General features: G+C 49.1%; 1 protein-coding gene across 1 annotated transcript in view; it reads left to right on the top strand.

Annotated features, from left to right (window-relative positions):
• The first annotated feature begins 2,650 nt into the window (after positions 1-2,650).
• Positions 2,651-19,228, top strand: part of aspa (aspartoacylase) — a 31,870-nt gene continuing 15,292 nt past the window's right edge. Inside the window, exons 1-2 of the mRNA XM_078422187.1 lie at positions 2,651-3,073; positions 18,185-18,380. Coding sequence (XP_078278313.1) covers positions 2,835-3,073; positions 18,185-18,380 — 435 coding nt within the window. The 5' untranslated portion in view covers positions 2,651-2,834. The remainder of the gene's footprint in view (positions 3,074-18,184; positions 18,381-19,228) is intronic.

Genomic DNA, 19,228 nt, shown 5'->3' with positions numbered 1-19,228 from the left:
AACCAGTACTAAATGGGTAATTGAAGCTGCAGAACGTGTCCAGTATTTAAATGCCTGCTGGTCAAAATGTAATTGATCCAGTGCATTAACTGGATCCAGATCAAGGGCGGTGTGGTGGCCTAGTGGTAATGTTGTTGCCTTGCAGCGTCAGAGGCCCAGGTTCGATCCTGACCACGAGTGCTGTCTGTATGGACTTTGCACGTTCTCCACATAACCTGCGTAGGTTTTCTCCAGGATATCCGGTTTGCTCCCACACTCCAAAGACGTACAGGTTTGTAGGTTAATTGGCCTCAGTAAAATTGTAAATTGTCCCTAGTGTGTGTAGGGTAGACAATAGACAATAGACAATAGGTGCATGAGGAGGCCATTCGGCCTTTCGAGCCAGCACCGCCATTCAATGTGATCATGGCTGATCATTCTCAATCAGTACCCCATTCCTGCCTTCCCCCCATACCCCCTGACTCCGCTATCCTTAAGAGCTCTATCCAGTGTCAATGTGCAGGGATCGCTGGTCGGCGTGGACTCGGTGGGCTAAAGGGCCGGTTTCTGCGATGTATCTCTAAACTAAACTAAACTAAACTAAACTTAAAGCAAAGCAAACAACAAGAAAGCTACTGTAATTCTCAAGTGGAAACTTTTTACATTATGTTGTTCTCTACATTTGCCTTTTATCTGCTACAGAGCATTTTAGTAAACAGCTTACAAAGCCAGTGTGTGGTAAACAGGTGAGTGCAGATGTTTATGAGCTGAGGTGGCAAGTTAGCTGTTTGCAATATAAACATGAAGTTGAAATGTTTTGCCCCTCTTGGGATGGAGTTGATAGCAGACAGTTGGACAAAGGCCAGAGATGAAAAGACAGAGGGTGTGAGGCAAAAGGATTGAAGAGTTGCGAATTGTGAATCTAGAGGAAGGAATGAAGGTGAGAGGGAAGAGGAGGGGAGAAATAGGAGTATGTCGAGGTGAAGTGCAGGAGGGGGGAGGTTGTGGGGATGAATGCAGAGGGGGGGAATTTTGTAGTTACCTAAAAATGGAAAATTCAATGTTCGTACCATTGGGTTGTAAGCTACCCAAGCGGAATATGAGGCGCTGTTTCTCCAGTTTGTGTGTGGCCTCACTCAGGCAATGGAGGAGGCCCAGGACAGAAAAGTCAGTGTGGGAATGGGAAGAGGAGTTAAAACGGTGAGCAACCGGGAGATCCAGCAGGCCTTGGCGGACTGAGCGCAAGTCCTCGGCAAAACGTTCACGGAGTTTACGCTCTGTCTCGCCGGCGATGTACAGGAGGTCACGTCGGGAACACTGGATGCAGTGGACGAGGTTAGAGGAGGTGCATGTGAATTAAATGTGATGCTGCTCGAACCGCTGAATTCCTCTGGCATTTTGTGTTTTCCTCACTAAAACTGGCGGTCAGATAGTGATGGTGGACAGAGGAGAGGATTGTTGCCGGTGAGGGGGGTGGGGCCCGTCACCTTAGCCCCCAATGAGATACTCTGGGGGATTCTGAGGTGGGCCGCGGGAGGCGAGGGGATGGTGCTTCGCGGGTCAAGGTGTGGGTGGAGGCCCTGTAGCAGCCTGGGGATCGAGTGGATCGAGACCCCCTGGAGGTGACACAGAGGTCAGACGGGCGTGCGGGTCGGACACGGCCTGCGGCGGCGCGGAGCAGCAGTGGAGAACAACGACAACATCGAGGGGTTCCAACCCGAAACGTCACCCATTCCTTCTCTCCCGAGATGCTGCATGACCCGCTGAGTTACTCCAGCATTTTGTGCCTACCATCGGTGTAAACCAGCATCTGCAGTTCCTTCCTGCCCATCAACAGCATCGCAAGGCCAGGCGAAAATTGGAGGAACGGCGCCTCATATTTTGCCTGGGCAGCTTACACCCCAGCGGTATGAACATTGACTTCTCTAACTTCAAGTAGCCCTTGCTTTCCCATTCTCTCCATTCCCTCCCCTTCCCACTTCTCCAACCAGACTTACTGTCTCCGACTGCATTTTATCCCTGTAGCGCCCAAGCCCCTGACATCAGTCTGAAGAAGGGTCCCGACCTGAAACGTCACCTATTCCTTCTCTCCAGAGATGCTGCCTGTCCCGCTGAGTTACTCCAGCGTTTTGGTGCAAACCAGCATCTGCAGTTCCTTCCTGGCCATCAACAGCATCCCCAGGCCAGGCCGACCCCTCCAACCCAGGATAACGGGCCAAGATGAAACTCTATAGTTTAGTTTAGAGACAGCACGGAAATTCGCCCTTTGGTCCACAGAGTCCATGCTGTTGGACTGCTGGAGTCCATGGGTTGGCTGGATGGCAGAAGGCAAAGAGTTGCAGTAAAAGGTGCTTTTTCAGGTTGGCCGCTGGGCACAGGGGGGGTGGAATGTATCCTTAGTAAGGATGGGGAAATAGTTGTTTAATAGTATATTTGATATTTAAGAATATTTGTTTGATTTGTACTATGGGGGTGAGTTTTGTTTTGAATTATTTAGTATTGTAAAGAGTAGTATAAATACTTGAATAAATCTCATTTTGAAAAAAAGAACCAGAAACATCCTCCAGCAGTTGGTGTACTTTTAACCAGAGACAGAGTAGGCTGGGCGGTCTATTCATATTCATTACCAGGGCGTGTTTAGTAACGCCCATATGTTTAATAAAGATGGTTATGTCAGTAACAGACACCTGCTGACTGAGTTGGCCTTTACACGTCTTGAGGAAGTTAAACTCAGTCGACAAACGAGTGGAGTTTCACTTTGGTCCCAAGTTTATTTCGTGTGTGAAAGTTTGCTCGCTGCAGAGAGTTAGTTAGTTGTTTGCTGCTGCTGTGTCTGTCTCTGACTGCCAGCGGACATGGCCTCTGCTGGAGTTGCCTGCCTGCCGGCTGTGAGGAGGATCGCTGTGTTCGGGGGCACCCACGGCAATGAGCTGTCGGGGGTATTCTTGGTCAGGCACTGGCTCCGGGACACGACGGAGATCCACAGGGAGACGTGCGAGGTCCACCCTTTCCTCGCTAACCCGGCGGCCGTGCAGAGGTGCGCCCGATACGTGGACTGTGATTTAAACCGAGCCTTCACCGCGGAGAACCTGAGGTGAGTCAGTCCCACAACACAGAGATGTGCATGGACAGGGAGATCTAGAACAGTGGACCAACTGTACATGGACAGGGAGATCTAGAACAGTGGGCAGCACATGGACATGGGAGATCTAGAACAGTGGACCAACTGTACATGGACAGGGAGATCTAGAACAGTGGACCAACTGTACATGGACAGGGAGATCTAGAACAGTGGGCAGCACATGGACATGGGAGATCTAGAACAGTGGACCAACTGTACATGGACAGGGAGATCTAGAACAGTGGACCAACTGTACATGGACAGGGATATCTAGAACAGTGGGCAGCATATGGACAGGGAGATCTAGAACAGTGGACCAACTGTACATGGACAGGGAGATCTAGAACAGTGATGTGGCTGCATATGGACAGGGAGATCTAGAACAGTGGACCAACTGTACATGGACAGGGAGATCTAGAACAGTGGGCAGCACATGGACATGGGAGATCTAGAACAGTGGACCAACTGTACATGGACAGGGAGATCTAGAACAGTGGGCAGCACATGGACATGGGAGATCTAGAACAGTGGACCAACTGTACATGGACAGGGAGATCTAGAACAGTGATGTGGCTGCATATGGACAGGGATATCTAGAACAGTGGACCAACTGTACATGGACAGGGAGATCTAGAACAGTGATGTGGCTGCATATGGACAGGGAGATCTAGAACAGTGGGCAGCACATGGACATGGGAGATCTAGAACAGTGATGTGGCTGCATATTGACAGGGAGATCTAGAACAGTGGGCAGCACATGGACAGGGAGATCTAGAACAGTGGACCAACTGTACATGGACAGGGAGATCTAGAACAGTGATGTGGCTGCATATGGACAGGGATATCTAGAACAGTGGACCAACTGTACATGGACAGGGAGATCTAGAACAGTGGGCAGCACATGGACAGGGTGATCTAGAACAGTGATGTAACTGTACATGGACAGGGAAATCTAGAACAGTGATGTAACTGTACATGGACCTGGGAGATCTAGAACAGTGGACAGCACATGGACCTGAGGATCTAGAACAGTGGACAGCACATGGACCTGGGGATCTAGAACAGTGAACCAACTGTACACGGGCAGGGAGATCTAGAACAGTGATGTGGCTGCACATGAACATGGGAGATCTAGAACAGTGGACCAACTGTACATGGGCAGGGAGATCTAGAACAGTGGACAGCACATAGACAGGGAGATCTAGAACAGTGAACCAATTGTACATGGGCAGGGAGATCTAGAACAGTGATGTAACTGTGCATGGACAGGGAGAACTAGAACAGTGAACCAACTGTACATGGGCAGGGAGATCTAGAACAGTGGACAGCACATGGACAGGGAGATCTAGAACAGTGGACAGCACATGGACAGGGAGATCTAGAACAGTGGGCAGCACATGGACAGGGAGATCTAGAACAGGATGCAGCACATAGACAGGGAGATCTAGAACCATGGGCAGCACATGGACATGGAGATCTAGAACAGTGAACTGTATATGGTCATGGAGATCTAGAACAGTGAACCAACTATGCATGGACAGGGAGATCTAGAACAGTGGACAGCACATGGACATGGGGGTCTAGAACAGTGATGTAACTGCACATGGACATGGGGGTCTAGAACAGTGATGTAACTGTACATGGACCTGGGGATCTAGAACAGTAGACAGCACATGGACAGGGAGATCTAGAACAGTGGACACCACGTGGACAGGGAAATCTTGAACCGTGGACAGCACATGGACAGGGAGATCTAGAACAGTGGGCAGCACATGGACAGGGAGATCTAGAACAGTGGGCAGCACATAGACAGGGAGATCTAGAACAGTGGGCAGCACATGCACAGGGAGATCAGAACAGTGATGTAACTGCACATGGACCCGGGGATCTAGAACAGTGAACCAACTATACGTGGACAAAGAGATCTAGAACAGCGTGCATGGTCATGGAGATCTAGAACAGCGATGTAACTGCACATGGGCCTGGGGATCTAGAACAGTGAACCAACTATGCGTGGACAGGGAGATCTAGAACAGTGAACCAACTATGCATGGACAGGGAGATCTAGAATAGCGTCCACGGCCATGGAGATCTAGAAGAGTGATGTAACTGTGCATGGACCTGGGGATCTAGAACAGCGGACTGTATATGGTCATGGAGATCTAGAACAGTGAACCAACTGTACATGGGCATGGAGATCTAGAACAGCATGTACGGTCATGGAGATCTAGAACAGTGATGTAACTGCACATGGACCTGGGGTCTAGAACGGTGAACTGTATATTGTCATGGAGATCTACAACAGTGAACCGACTATACGTGGACAGGGATATCTAGAACAGCGTGCATGGTCGTGGAGATCTAGAACAGTGATGGAACTGCACATGGACCTGGGGATCGAGAACAGTGAACTGCACATGGTCATGGAGATCTAGAACAGTGAACCAACAGTGAACTCTAGATCTCCCTCCCATGGACAGAGATCTAGAACAGCCTGCATGGTCATGGAGATCTAGAACAGTGAACTAACTGTACATGGACAGGGAGATCTAGAACAGTGAACCGCACAGGAACAGGGAGATCTAGAGCAACTCTGGAAAACATGGATAGATGACGTTTCGGGTCTTTCAGTCCCAAAATGTCACAGGCCCTGCTTGCAGCGACTACCGTAGGCGCAGCGGATAGAGAATGTTGCTGCCTCACAGCTGCAGAGACCCGGGTTCGATCCTGGCCTCGGATGCTGTCTGCGTCTGTGTGGAGTTTGCACGTTCTCCCTGTATGTTTCCTCCGGATGCTCCAGCTTCCTCCCACAATACAAAGACGTGCGGGTTTGTGGGACAATTAGCCCTCTGCAAATCCCTCCTAGTGCGTAGAGAGTGGATGAGGAAGTCGGATAACATAGAACCAGTGTGAACGGGTGATCGATGGTCGGTGTGAACTCAGAGAGCCGAAAGGCCTATTTCCGTGCTGCATCTCTATACTAAACTAAATGTTCTTCGCAAGAAATGGATCTTGCCGACGTTTACTGTGATCAAACGGGAGTGCTACAGAAACAGAGTTGTGTTTGAAACAACTGCTTCCCTTCAGGGACACTGGTCTGCGTGCTGTAAGCTGCCCGGGATTGTTGCTGCAAACGAGGGAAACTTGGCGATGGTCCATCACGGGTACTGACCTCACCACCATCTAAGGAATCTACAGGAGGTGCTGTCTCAGAAAGGCAGCCAACTCACACTTCTTTATATTTTCCTACGGCCCGCAAAAATGTGCCAAATATATAATGTGACCCTCATGCTGAAAAGTTTGGAGGCCCGTGCTGTAGGGGAAAGTGCCACACAAGGGGAAATGGTCGGTGGAGATGAAAGACTAGGGGATTAGTGGGTATGGTCCCTTCATTTTCTCATGTTTCTTTTCCAACGAAGTAACATGAAACACCAATATGGTTTTTCTCTCCGCTGATGTTGCATGCAATAAACCCATGTTTTAACGGACCCCTTTATAACAGATTTTGGTTATAGCGGACAGACCAACCGAACATCACCGACTTTAACAAAAATGTCCGAGACCGTGCAACGACATAGTCTTGCAGGGGAAATGCAACAATGCAAGTTCGACTTGCTGCAGGAATGTGTTGTGAGGGTCTTCATACTGTATGTGGATGGACATCAGATTAGCACAGGGGACGGCACGGTGGCGCAGCGGTAGAGTTGCTGCCTTACAGCGCCAGAGACCCAAGTTCAATACTGACTAGGGTAGTGCTGGTGTTACGGGGCGATCGCTGATTGTTGCGGACTCGGTGGGCCAAAGGGCCTGTTTCCGTGCTGTATCTCCAAAGTAAAGTGAATCAAGTCCATCAATTGCAGGGCGTTGTAGATGTAACCCAGTCCATCACACAGACCAGACTCCCCACTCCACTGACTCCATCTACACTTCACGCTGCCTCTGTTGGGAGATTGTGTTGAGTTTGCCACCAAATACCTGCGCTCAGTCCACCAAGACCTGCTGGATCTGCACAGTGGCGCAGCGGTAGAGTTGCTGCCTCACAGCGCCAGAGACCTGGGTTCGATCCTGACTAAGGGTGCTGTCAGTACAGAATTTGTACATTCTCCCTGGGACTGCTCCCTCGGTTTTCTCTGGACACTCCCATTCCCTCCCACACTCCAAAGTACAGGTTTGTAGGTTCATTGGCTTTGATAAAAATTGTAAATTGTCCTTAGTATGTAGGATAGTGTTAGTGTACGGGGTGATGGCTGGTCGGCGCGAACTCGGTGGGCCGAAGGGCCTTTTTCCGTGCTGTATCTTGAAAGTCTAAAGCAAAGTAAACTAAACTGAAGTCTAAGATAAAATCTCCCGGTTGCTCACCATTTTAATTCCCCTTCCCATTCCCACATTGACCTTTCTGTCCTGGGCCTCCTCCGTGGCCAGAGTGAGGCCACACGCAAACTGGAGGAACAGCACCTCATATTCCACTTCGGTAGCTAACAACCCAATGGTGTGAACATTGAATGCTCCAATCTACAAACACACCCTCCCCTTCCTTTCCCTCTGCCCCTCCCTTTCCTGTGTCCCACCTGCGCACTAATTTCTCCCAAAATCCCGCCAACTCCTTACACCTATATTCCTTCCGCTGGCTTCACATTTCACGCCTCTTCTCTCCTTATCTCACACTTTTTGTCTTTTCATCTCTGGCCTTTGTCCAACCATTTGCAAAGCAACCCTCCCCCTCCCCCTCCCCTCCCCCCCTCTCCCCACCCCCACTCACCTGTATCCACCAATCACTTGCTCGGCTTTCTGACGCCCCCGCCTCTCTTCCAGCTTACCCCCCCTCCCATAGTGCAATCAGTCTGAGGAAGGGTCCCAACCCGAAACGTCACCTTTCCGTGTTCTCCAGAGATGCTGCCTGAGCCGCTGAGTTACTCCAGCACTTTGTGTCCTTTTTTTTATGGGAAAGGGAGGTTTATTTGAGAGCTAGAAACAAGGAATTGCAGGTGCTGGTTTAAACCGAAGATGGACACAAAATGCTGGAGTAACTCAGCGGGACAGGCAGCATCTCTGGGAGAAGGAATGGGTGACGTTTCGGGTCGAGACCCTTCTTCAGACAAGTGAGGGGCAAGGGAAACGGAAGATATAGACGGTGATGTTGAGAGATAAAGAACAATGAATAAAAGATGTGCAAAAAAGGAAACAGGCGATTGTTAGCTGTTTGTTGGGTGATAAATCATCTTGGGATAAAATTCTCAGGGTACTGGATGTCATCACGAAGCATTGACTGAGAAAACAGGAGATATCCTTTAGACTTTAGACCTTAGACTTCAGAGATACAGCGTGGAAACAGGGGCTTCTGCCCTCCGAGTCCACGACGACCAGCGATCACCCCGTATCACGAGCACTATCCTACACACACACTCGGGACAATTTGCAATTTTACCAAAGCCAATTAACCTACAAACCCGTACGTCTTTGGAGCGTGGGAGGAAACTGGATCACCTGGAGAAAACTCACCTGGTCACAGGGAGAATGTACAAACTCCGTATAAACAGCACCAGTAGTCAGGATGGAACCCGGGTCTCTGGCGCTGTGAGGCAGCAACTCTACCGCTGCGCCACCATGTCGCTACGTTTTAATCTCTGATGTAGATGGAACTATCTGACAATCATTTTACCAACAGGAGAAGTTTGGGCGGCACAGTGGCACAGCGGTAGAGTTGCTGCCTTACAACGCTTGCCAGAGACCCTGGTTCGGTCCAGACTACAGGTGCTGTCTGTAAGGAGTTTGCACATTCTCCCTGTGACCACGTGGGCTTTCTCCGAGATTTTAGTTTAGTTTAGAGATGCAGCGCGGAAACAGGCCCTTTCGGCCCACGGGGTCCGCGCCGACCAGCGATTCCCGCACATTAACACTATCCTATAGGATATACCCACGAGGGACAATTTTTACATTTACCAACCCAATTAACCTACAAACCTGTACGTCTTTGGAGTGTGGGAAGAAACCGAAGATCTCGGAGAAAACCCACGCAGGTCACGGGGAGAACGTACAAACTCCGTACAGACTGCAACCGTAATCGGGATCGTATCCGAGTCTCCGGCGCTGCATTCGCTGTAAGACAACAACACTACCGCTGCGCCACCGTACCGCTCATGGATTTTCAGTTTCCTCCCACACTCCAAAGGCGCACAGGTATGTAGGTAAATTGGCATGGTAAATGTAAACAAAAAATTGTTCCGAGTGTGTGTAGGTTAGTGTTAATGTGCAGACGATCGCTGTTCGGTGCGGACTCGGTGGGCTGAAGGGCCTGTTTCCGCGCTGTATCTCTAAACTAAAAAAACGAAGTTGCTAATTGCATTACAAGCCACTGATGAAAGGAGGGGTAAGGAGATAGTTTTAAAAGTAATTGAAAAAGTGCTCAGGTGAAGAGTACTGTCACTAAGTGGAGTCCTGTGGGAGTTGCAGTTGCTTTTCATTGACATTAGTGCCCTGGACTAACCATAAACCTGAGGCCTTTGCTGATGTTATCACGATAGCAAGAACAGTAGAGACAGTGCATGCAATAAAAGATTAATCACCAGATGGAGATCTAAAGTGCAGCATCTAGCTAATTTAATGGTCCAATTTCAAGAGTCAAGAATGTTTTAATGTCATATGTCCTTAAACAGAACAATGATACTCTTACTGCCAGATATGTACTGAAACAGATATAACTTAGTACTCTGTAAACAACATAATAAATAACAACAGCGTTTGGTGTATCTCTCTCTCTCTCTCTCCCTCTCTCCGTTATATAATATATATGAGAAAGATATAGATATATATATCCACATATAATAAACACACACATATAAGATAGACACAAAATGCTGGAGTAACCCAGCGGGACAGGCAGCATGTCTGGAGAGAAGGAGTGGGTGACGATTCGGGTTGAGACCCTTCTTCAGGGGACTCTAGTGTCTATCTTATCCATTTTGTGTCTATCATCAGTTTAAACCAGCATCTGCAGTTCCTTCCCACACACATATACATACATACATACACATACATACATGTTTGTATGTATGTATGTATATATGTGTGTGGGCAGGAACTGCAGAGACACACATAGACACACATATATGTGTATACAATAATAATAGAAAAAAATCAATGCCCCAAGTCAATGTCGTTTGGGGCCTATTTGAGGTTGCGGTGTTTAACAGCCTGATGGCTGTAGGGAAGAAGCTGTTCCTGAACCTGGACGTTACCGTTTTCAGGCTCCTGTACCTTCTTCCCGATGGCAGGGGTGGAATGAGAGCGTGGCCAGGGTGGTGAGGGTCTCTGATGATGCTGGCTGCCTTTTTGAGGCAGCGACTCCTGTAGATCCCCTCGAAAGTGGGGAGGTCAGTACCTGTGATGGACTGGACAGTGTGCACGATAGGAAAGCAACAGTACTTGTGGCCGATCATGAAAATAGAGCTAATAATTCCACATTTCCTGAAATAAAAGCATGGAGGTTTGATCTGAAATGTCAAGACTGTTTCTTTTTCCAAAGATGCTGCTTGACCAGCTGGGTGTTTCAGCATTTTTCTGGGATTTTTTTTATTTCGGGATTTCAACATCTGCTGCATTTTTTACTTTCACCTTACCTGTTGTTGGTTGCTGGAAGACATTACGAGCTGCCGGAGGAAGTAGTTGAGGCAGGTACTATCAATCAACTATTAACAAAGATTTAGACAGGTGCATGGATAGGACGGGTTTAGAGGGATATGGGCCAAACGCAGGCAGGTGGGGCTAGTGAAGTTGGGACGTGTTGGCCAGTGGGAACAGGTTGGGCTGAAGGGCCTGTTTCCGTGCTGTATGACTCTATTAGCTCAAAGTCACCCCAGAGTCCCAGCAGGCAATGATATCATTAAGCAGGCTGAACAACAATTGGACTCAGCAATTTTCCACAGACGGCAAACTAGGAAGCAAAAAGCTTAATTTAAAACTAACATCAAAGATACTCGAGGGCATAACTTTGAGGTGAGAGGGGCAACGTTTAAAGATGTACGGGTCAAGTTTTTTTTACACAGAGGGTGGTGGGTGCGTGGAACGTGCTGTCAGGGGTGGTGGTGGAGGCAGATACAGTAGTGGTGTTTAAGAGGCTTTTGGATAGGCACATGGATACGCAGGGAATGGAGGGGCATGGATCACAGGAGTTGGTCTTGGCATCATGTTGGGCACAGATATTGTGGGCCGAAGGGCCTGGTCCTGACCCAGTGCTGTTCTGTGTTCTATGTTCTAAATTTATATGGGTTTTTTTCATTTCATGTTCTATATTTATGGAACATTAAATGAAAATGACTTAATGGTAAAGAAATATGAATTAAATGTACATGAGCTCAGATGGAAGCTTGATAATGCAACTGTTAAAAAATATTTTTTCTATTAAAAACCAGAATGTCGATATAACTGTTGGTAATGGTGGTCTGCACAGAATGGTATATTTTAAGGCCGATTAACTATAACTATGGCTTAATTTAACATTTTTAAAACTCCCATCTCATCTGAAAGTTTTGCCTCTAATATTTAAAAATGAAGCATATCTTGCATCTTATGCAAATTGTAATGTTTTCAGAGATTAATTCGGTTCCATGGTGAAGTGGAGTCATCCATCCTCTCACCCAGCATTCTCCGACTGCCCACTCCCCCCACAATCAATCTGAAGGAGAGTCCCGACCCGAAACGACGCCTATCCATGTCCTCCACAGATGCAGCCTGACCCGCTGAGTTACTCCAGCACTTTGTGTCCTTTTACTAACAACCGGCGCAGCGGGTAGAGCTGCTGCCCCCAGCGCCAGAGAACCGGGATTGAACCCGACTACAGGTGCTGTCCGTACGGAGTTTGCAAGTTCTCCCCGCGACCAGCGTGGGTTTTCTCCGGGTGCTCCGGTTTCCTCCCACACTCCAAAGACGTGCGGGTTTAGTAGGGTGAATTGGCCCTGGTGTCTAGCACAGTGTTAGTGTACGGGGGTGATCGATGGTCGGTGCGGGCTCAATGGGCCGAAGGGCCTGTTTCCACGCTGTATCTCTAAACTATAAACTAAAAACCACTGATCTCAACGTTGAGCGTTTGAATATGTGCTCCCACAGTCGCTGGCTAGTTTCCTTCTCAACATGCTGATTGCACAATTCTGAGCTGTGCCATTGTAAAGTGAAATATAACACAGCGTTCGATAAATGGGCAGTGAAAGAGTTGCATTAAGAACGAAGTTGGCAAAGAAAGTCTTCAGAGCGGGTCAACAGAAATTGACCCACTTCTTTCCCCGCATTACAGCCTTGCAGATTACTCCTGTTCACGGTTTTAAACAGCTTCCACATCTTAAATATCCAACTGATCATGGATCATGAGGAGAATTTTGCAATGGTGAATGCTGTGCTCTTTTTGGCACTTCCATGACCCATCTTGAGGGAGTCTACACTAACAAGATATTTCCAGCTGCCAACATGGAGTGATACAGCGTGGAAACAGGCCCTTCGGCCCATCTTGCCCACACCGGCCAACATGTCCCATCTACACTAGTCCCACCGGCCCGCGTTTGGTCCATAGCCCTCTAAACATGTCCTATCCATGTACCTATCTAATTGCTTCTTAAAGGTTGGGATAGTCCCAGCCTCAACTACCTCCTCTGGCAGCTTGTTCCATACACCCCACCACTCTGTGTGTGGAAAAGCTACCACTTAGATTCCTATTAAATCTTTTCCCCCTCACCTTAATCCTATGTCCGCTGGTCCTCGTTTCACCTACTCTGGGCAAGAGATTTTGTGCATCCACCTGACCTATTCCTCTCATGATTTTTTACACCTCAAGAAGATCACCCCTCATCCTCCAGCGCTCCAAGGAATAGTGGTCCCAGCCTGCTCAACCTCTCCCTATAGCTCAGACCCTCAAGTCCTGTCAACATCCTCGTAAATCTTCTCTGTACCCTCTGAGGGAATTATCTGTGGGTTTACACCAATCCACACTCCAGCCACACCAGCTAAACACAATCGTCAAGAGTCAATGGAGGTGCAGCGGTAGAGTTGCTGCCTCACAGCACCAGAGACCCGTGTTTTATCCTGACTGCTGGTCCTGTCTGTACGGAGTTTGTACGTTCTCCCTGTGACCCGCGTGGGTTTTCTCCAGGATCTTCGGTTTCCTCCCACACTCCAAAGACATACAGGTTTGTAGGCAAATTGGCTTAGATCAAAATTGTAAATTGTCCTTTGTGTGGGTGTAGGATAGTATCAGGGTGCGGGGATCGCTGGTCGGCGCAGACTCGGTGGGCCGAAGGGCCTGTTTTCGCACTGAATCTGTAAACTAAACTAAACCGCTGGATTGGAGTGGGGAACATAATTGGTCGAGGCAGTGTGGCTCAGCTGGTGGAGTTGCTGCTTCACCACTGCCAGAGACCTAGGCTTGATCCCCACCTCAGTTGCTCCCTGTGTGGACTTTGCACGTTCTCCCTGTGACCTCGTGGGTTTCCTCCGGGTGCTCCGGTTTCCTCCCATATCCCAAAGACGTGCAGGTGTGTAGGTTAATTGGCCTTTGTAAAAATGTGTAGGGCGTGGATGAGAAAATGGGCTAACATAGAACTAGTGTGCATGGGTGATCGATGGTCGGCGTGGACTCGGTGGGATGCAGGGCCTGTTTCCACGCTGTGTCTCTGATCTAAACTAAAAACCAAGCTGGATTCAGCTGCAGACTGAATGGAGGCAGAACGATTTGGCTTAAGCTCCAAGCATATCTCATCAATGCAACCAGTTAACAAAATGTCACAGGTCTGTCACCGGACTCTTACCCTGGGTGCAAGGGTTATGGTGTGCCAACGTACTGCCTGTAATTGAGGAGAGAAAGGGTTGGAAAAACAGTGCTGTGGTGAGATTGGAAGATGGTCTCAGGAAGGGCGGAGTATGTGGTGGGAGTGGATTGAAAATCAATTTTAGTTTAGAGATACAGTGCGAAAAAAGGCCCTTCTGCCCACCGGGTCCGCGCCGACCAGCGATCCCCGCGCAATAACACTACCCTACACCCAATAGGGACAATTTTTACATTTACCAAGTAAATTAACCCACAAACCTGCACGTCTTTGGAGTGTGGAAGGAAACCGAAATTCTCGGAGAAAACCCACACAGGTCACGGGGAGAACGTACAGACTCCGTACAGACAGCACCCGTAGTCGGGAGCAAACCTGGGTCTCTGGCGCCTCATTCGCTGTAAGGCAGCAACTCTACCGCTGCGCCACCGTGACCACCAATTTGTGAGACTGTGTGAAGGTATGGATGGTAGATAAATATGTTTGTGTAAGCGAGCAGTATTCTTAATGTAAGATGGACACCAAATGCTGGAGTAACTCAGCGGGTCAGGCAGCATCTCTGGAGAAAAGGAATAGATAACGTTTCGGGTTGAGCCCTTCTTCAGACTCTATGAAAAGGTCTAAAGAGGGTAGATGGCCATCTGGGGGAGTCCAAGAGGAGGGGGACTGGTGGAGACAAGAGAAGGGGTCATTCCCATAGAGGGCCTGGATGTCACCTTGATGTATTTTCAGAGATCATGGTATTTTATGCAGCATTGCTCCTTTGTCTGTGGATTCTGATTCCTGAGACAGCATGGAAACAGGCCCTTCAGCCCACCGAGTCCATGTCGACCAGCGATCACCCTAATTCTATGGTATCCCACTTTCGCATCCACTCCCTACACATTGGGGGCAATTTAACAGAGGGCCAATTAACCCACAAACCCACATATCTTTGGGATGTGGGAGGAAACCAGAGCACCCGGAGAAAACCCACGTGTCACAGGGAGAACGTGCAAACTCCACACAGACAGCACCCGACATCAGGATTCAACCTGGGTTTTTGGCGCTGTGAGACAGCGGCTCTACCCGCTGCACCACTGTGCTGATGAGCAAATGATGGCGGGAATGTGAGCAGAATTTATTTTATTGGTCGATGATTGTAGTCTGTACTGTCTATAATGGTAATGGACGGCATGGTGGCGCAGCGGTAGAGTTGCTGCCTCACAGCGCCAGAGACCCAGCTTCGATCCTGACTACGGGTGCTGTCTGTACGGAGTTTGTACGTTCTCCCCGTGACCTGCGTCGGTTTTCCCCGGGTGCTCCGGTTTCTTCCCACACTCCAAAGACGCACAGGTTTGTAGGTTAATTGGCTTGGTAAAATTGCAAATTGTCCCTAGTGTGTGCAGGATAGCGGCAGTGTGCGGGGATCGCTGGTCGGTGCGGACTTGGTGGGCCGAAGGGCCTGTTTCCACGCTGTATCTCTAAACCGAACTGAACTAATAACGGAAAATGTTTACTCGAGTCATTGCTCCAACGTGTTGTTACCCCAGCCCTTAATTCTTAACGGCAGCGCTCCTGAATGAAGCTCACAAACGTACAAACATATTTCCAGTCCTCTGATCGCACCGGCATCTCTAACACGGAGTGCAGCTGTTTCAGATTGACTTTCCGATCCTGGGATCCCAGCCACTGCTTGCAAACTGCTGCACCTGATCCGGGTGGACGTGGAAACTGGGAATGGCAAAAGCCGGCCTTCGGGTCAAGTTGCCACAAAGCACACGAGTGTGCATTTGACCAGAATAGAAATATCGGTCAGTTCAGCAGCGCAATGGAGACACGAGGAACTGCAGATGCCGGTTTACAAAAAAATAGACACAAAGAGCTGGAGTAACTCGGTGGGCCAGGCAGCATCTATGGAGAACGTAGACAGGCGATGTTTCGGTTCAGGATCTTTCTTAAGACCGATGGATTGGTGATGTTTTATGTCGGGACCCCTCTTCAGACTAAATAAAGAACCCGCCCCAACGTTTCGAACTTAGTTTAATTGAGAGATACAGCATGGCAAAAGGCCCTTCGGCCCACCAGGTCCGTGACGACCATTGATCACCCATTCATTAGTTCTATGTTATCTCACTTTCGCATCTGCTCCCCACACACCAGGGCCAATTAACCAGCAGACCCTCAGGTCTTTGGGATGTGGGATGAAACCGGAGCACCCGGAGAAAAACCCACGCAGGTCACAGGAATAACGTACAAACTCCGCACAGACAGCACCTGAAGACGGGATCCAACCCGGGTCTCTGGCGTGTGAGGCAGCGACTCTACCACTGTGCCACCGTGCTGTCCTTCAGTCTTCTTCAGTATCCATGTTCTCCAGAGACGCTGCCTGGCCCACTGAGTTCCTCCAGTACTTTGTGTCTTTTTCTTTTGTCGGTTCAGCAGCGCTGGATTTGTGAATGAGGCAAGCAATTTGTTAAATTCCAGCACGGCCTTCTAAAAAATGTGGACAAAAATAATAATGTTTGTTTTTACTAATAGTGGTCGTTTGCAAATGTTACCTGGCATGTTTATTTCTGGAGCTGGATAAACTTCTGAGACATTTGCATCTTGCTCTGGAATTGACTAGGTGGAGTGTTTTACACTGGTGATCACTGGGTTTATTCAGCACCATGTTCCCCTGCAGTTCACTGGGTTAACAGGGAAAGGAGGGCTCCAGCATTATGTGTGCAGACAGCCCCAGAGGCAGCCGAGAGAGAAGCCAGATACCGCCGGCAAGGGTAAACAAGGAACTGCAGATGCTGGCTTACAAATAAAAAGACACAAAGTGCTGGAGTAACCCAGCGGATCATGGAGAACACGGATAGGTGACGTTTTGGGACGAGACCCTTCGTCAGGCATTTTGTAGAGCGAGGGGGGGGAGTGGGGGGAAAGATAGCAGGAAGGGGCAGGAGGGAAGGGGCAGGACAAAGCCTGGCGGGTAATAGGTGAACACAACAAGGGGGTGGTGGGTTGTTGAGAGGCAGATAGTTGTACAAAGGCCAGAGATGTTAACACGGAAGGTTTAGTTTGGTTTTAGTTTAGAGATTCAGCGAGGAAAAGCGAGGGTCCGCGCCGACCAGCGATCCCCGCACACTAACACTATCCTACACACACTAGGGACAAATTACAATTGTACCAAGGCAATTAGCATACAATGACCTGAACGTCTTTGGTGTGTGGGAGGAAAGCGGAGATCCCGGAGAAAACCCACGCAGGTCATGGGGAGAACGTACAAACTCCTTACAGACAAGCATCCGTAGTCAGGATCAAACCTGGATCTTTAGTTTAGTTTAGAGATACAGCGCGGAAACAGGCCCTTCGGGTCCGCGCCGAAAAGTAATCCCCGCACATTAACACCATCTTACACCCACTAGGGACAATTTTTTTAAAACATTTACCAAGCCAATTAACCTACAAACCTGTACGTCTTTGGAATGTGGGAGGAAACCAAAGATCTCGGGGAAAACCCACGAAGGTCACGGGGAGAACGTACAAACTCTGTACAGACGGCGCCTGTAGTCAGGATCGAACCTGGGTCTCTGGCGCCGTAAGGCGGCAATTCTACCGATGCGCCACCGTGCAGGTGTGAGACAAAAGGATTGAAGAGTTGCAACTTGTGCAGCGCGTGGAAGGAATGTCGGGGGAGGGGGAGGGGAGCAAGGGAGGAGGAGGAGAAAAATAGATGCAAGGTGGCACCTTTGGAGAGCATGGATAGATGCAAGCCAGCATCCCTGGAGAGCATGAATAGGTGCAAGGATGCATGGATAGATGCAAGGATGCATGGGTAGATGCAAGGTGGCATCCCTGGAGAGCATGGATAGATGCAGGGATGCATGGATGGGTGCAAGGCAGCATCCCTGGAGAGCATGGATAGATGCAAGGATGCATGGATAGATGCAAGGCAGCACCTCTGGAGTGCTTGGATAGATGCAAGGATGCATGGATGGGTGCAAGGCAGCATCCCTGGAGAGCATGGATAGATGCAGGGATGCATGGATAGGTGCAAGGCAGCATCCCTGGAGAGCATGCATAGATGCAAGGATGCATGGATAGATGCAAGGCAGCATCCCTGGAGAGCATGGATAGATGCAAGGCAGCACCTCTGGAGTGCTTGGATAGGTGATATTTCAGGTCGGGTCCCTTCGTCAGACTGTTCAAATAACACTCATTTGTTGAGTGTGACCCAGCTAATTAAATGAGCTTGTTACAGGTTTAGCAAAACACGTTCTTCCGAGTGAGTAATCTTTGTCCTCTACAGCATGTCGCAGTCTGACTCCATGCCTCACGAGGTTAGGATTGCACAGCAAATCAACCAGAGGTTTGGACCAAAAGGCAGCGAAAATGCCTACGACCTTGCCCTTGATCTTCACAACACCACGTCCAACATGGGAAACTGCCTGATCCTGAAGACTTCCAACGATGACTTTACCATCCAGTTGATTCATTATATCAAGGTGAGTGCCCTCAATGACTGCATTGTGCACAGTCGCTCTTAGTCCTTCATTTAAAAGAAGTGCTTGTCGGTTAATTGGCCACGATACATTGCCGCAAGTGTGGTTACGTAGTGAAAAGGTTCACAGTGGGGTTTAGTTTTAGTTTCGTTTACTTTAGAGATACAGCGTGGAAACAGGCCCTTCAGCCCACCGGGTCCGCGCCGACCAGCGATCCCCGCATTCTAACACTATCCTACACACACTAGGGACAATTTTTATTTTACATTTACCAAGCCAATTAACCTACATACCTGCACGTCTTTGGAGTGTGGGAGGAAACCGAAGATCTCGGAGAAGATCTTCGACGCAGGTCTCGAGGAGAAAGTACAAACTCCGTACAGACGGCGCCCGCAGTCAGGATGGAACCCGGGTCTCTGGCGCTGCAAGCACTGTAAGGCAGCAACTCTACCTCTGCGCCACGGTGCCGCCCATGGTTGATGAGCCTTTGAGAGAGAATAGATTGTAGAGCTCCCGGGGGGGAAAATAATGTAACCATTATGATCTACGGCATGATTCTACACTGCAATATACCTTGGGGGTGAAAACGCACACCTCCAGATTCAGGGACAGTTTCTTCCCAGCTGTTATCAGGCAACTGAACCATCCTACCACCACAACCAGAGAGCGGCTACTATCCACCTCATTGGAGACACTTGGACTATCTTTGATATGGATGAGCCTGTCCCCGTGCTGTGTGACGGGATAGAGGAATATAATAAGACAGGTGTCACGGTTACGGGGAGAAGGCAGGAGAATGGGGTTAGAAGGGAGAGATGGATCAGCCATGGTTGAATGGCGGAGTAGACTTG

The sequence above is a fragment of the Rhinoraja longicauda genome, chromosome 26, assembly GCF_053455715.1.
Source record: "Rhinoraja longicauda isolate Sanriku21f chromosome 26, sRhiLon1.1, whole genome shotgun sequence".
NCBI classification, from domain to species: domain Eukaryota; kingdom Metazoa; phylum Chordata; class Chondrichthyes; order Rajiformes; family Arhynchobatidae; genus Rhinoraja; species Rhinoraja longicauda.
The sequence above is the reverse complement of the archived record's forward strand: the minus strand, read 5'-3'. Positions and strand labels throughout refer to the sequence as shown.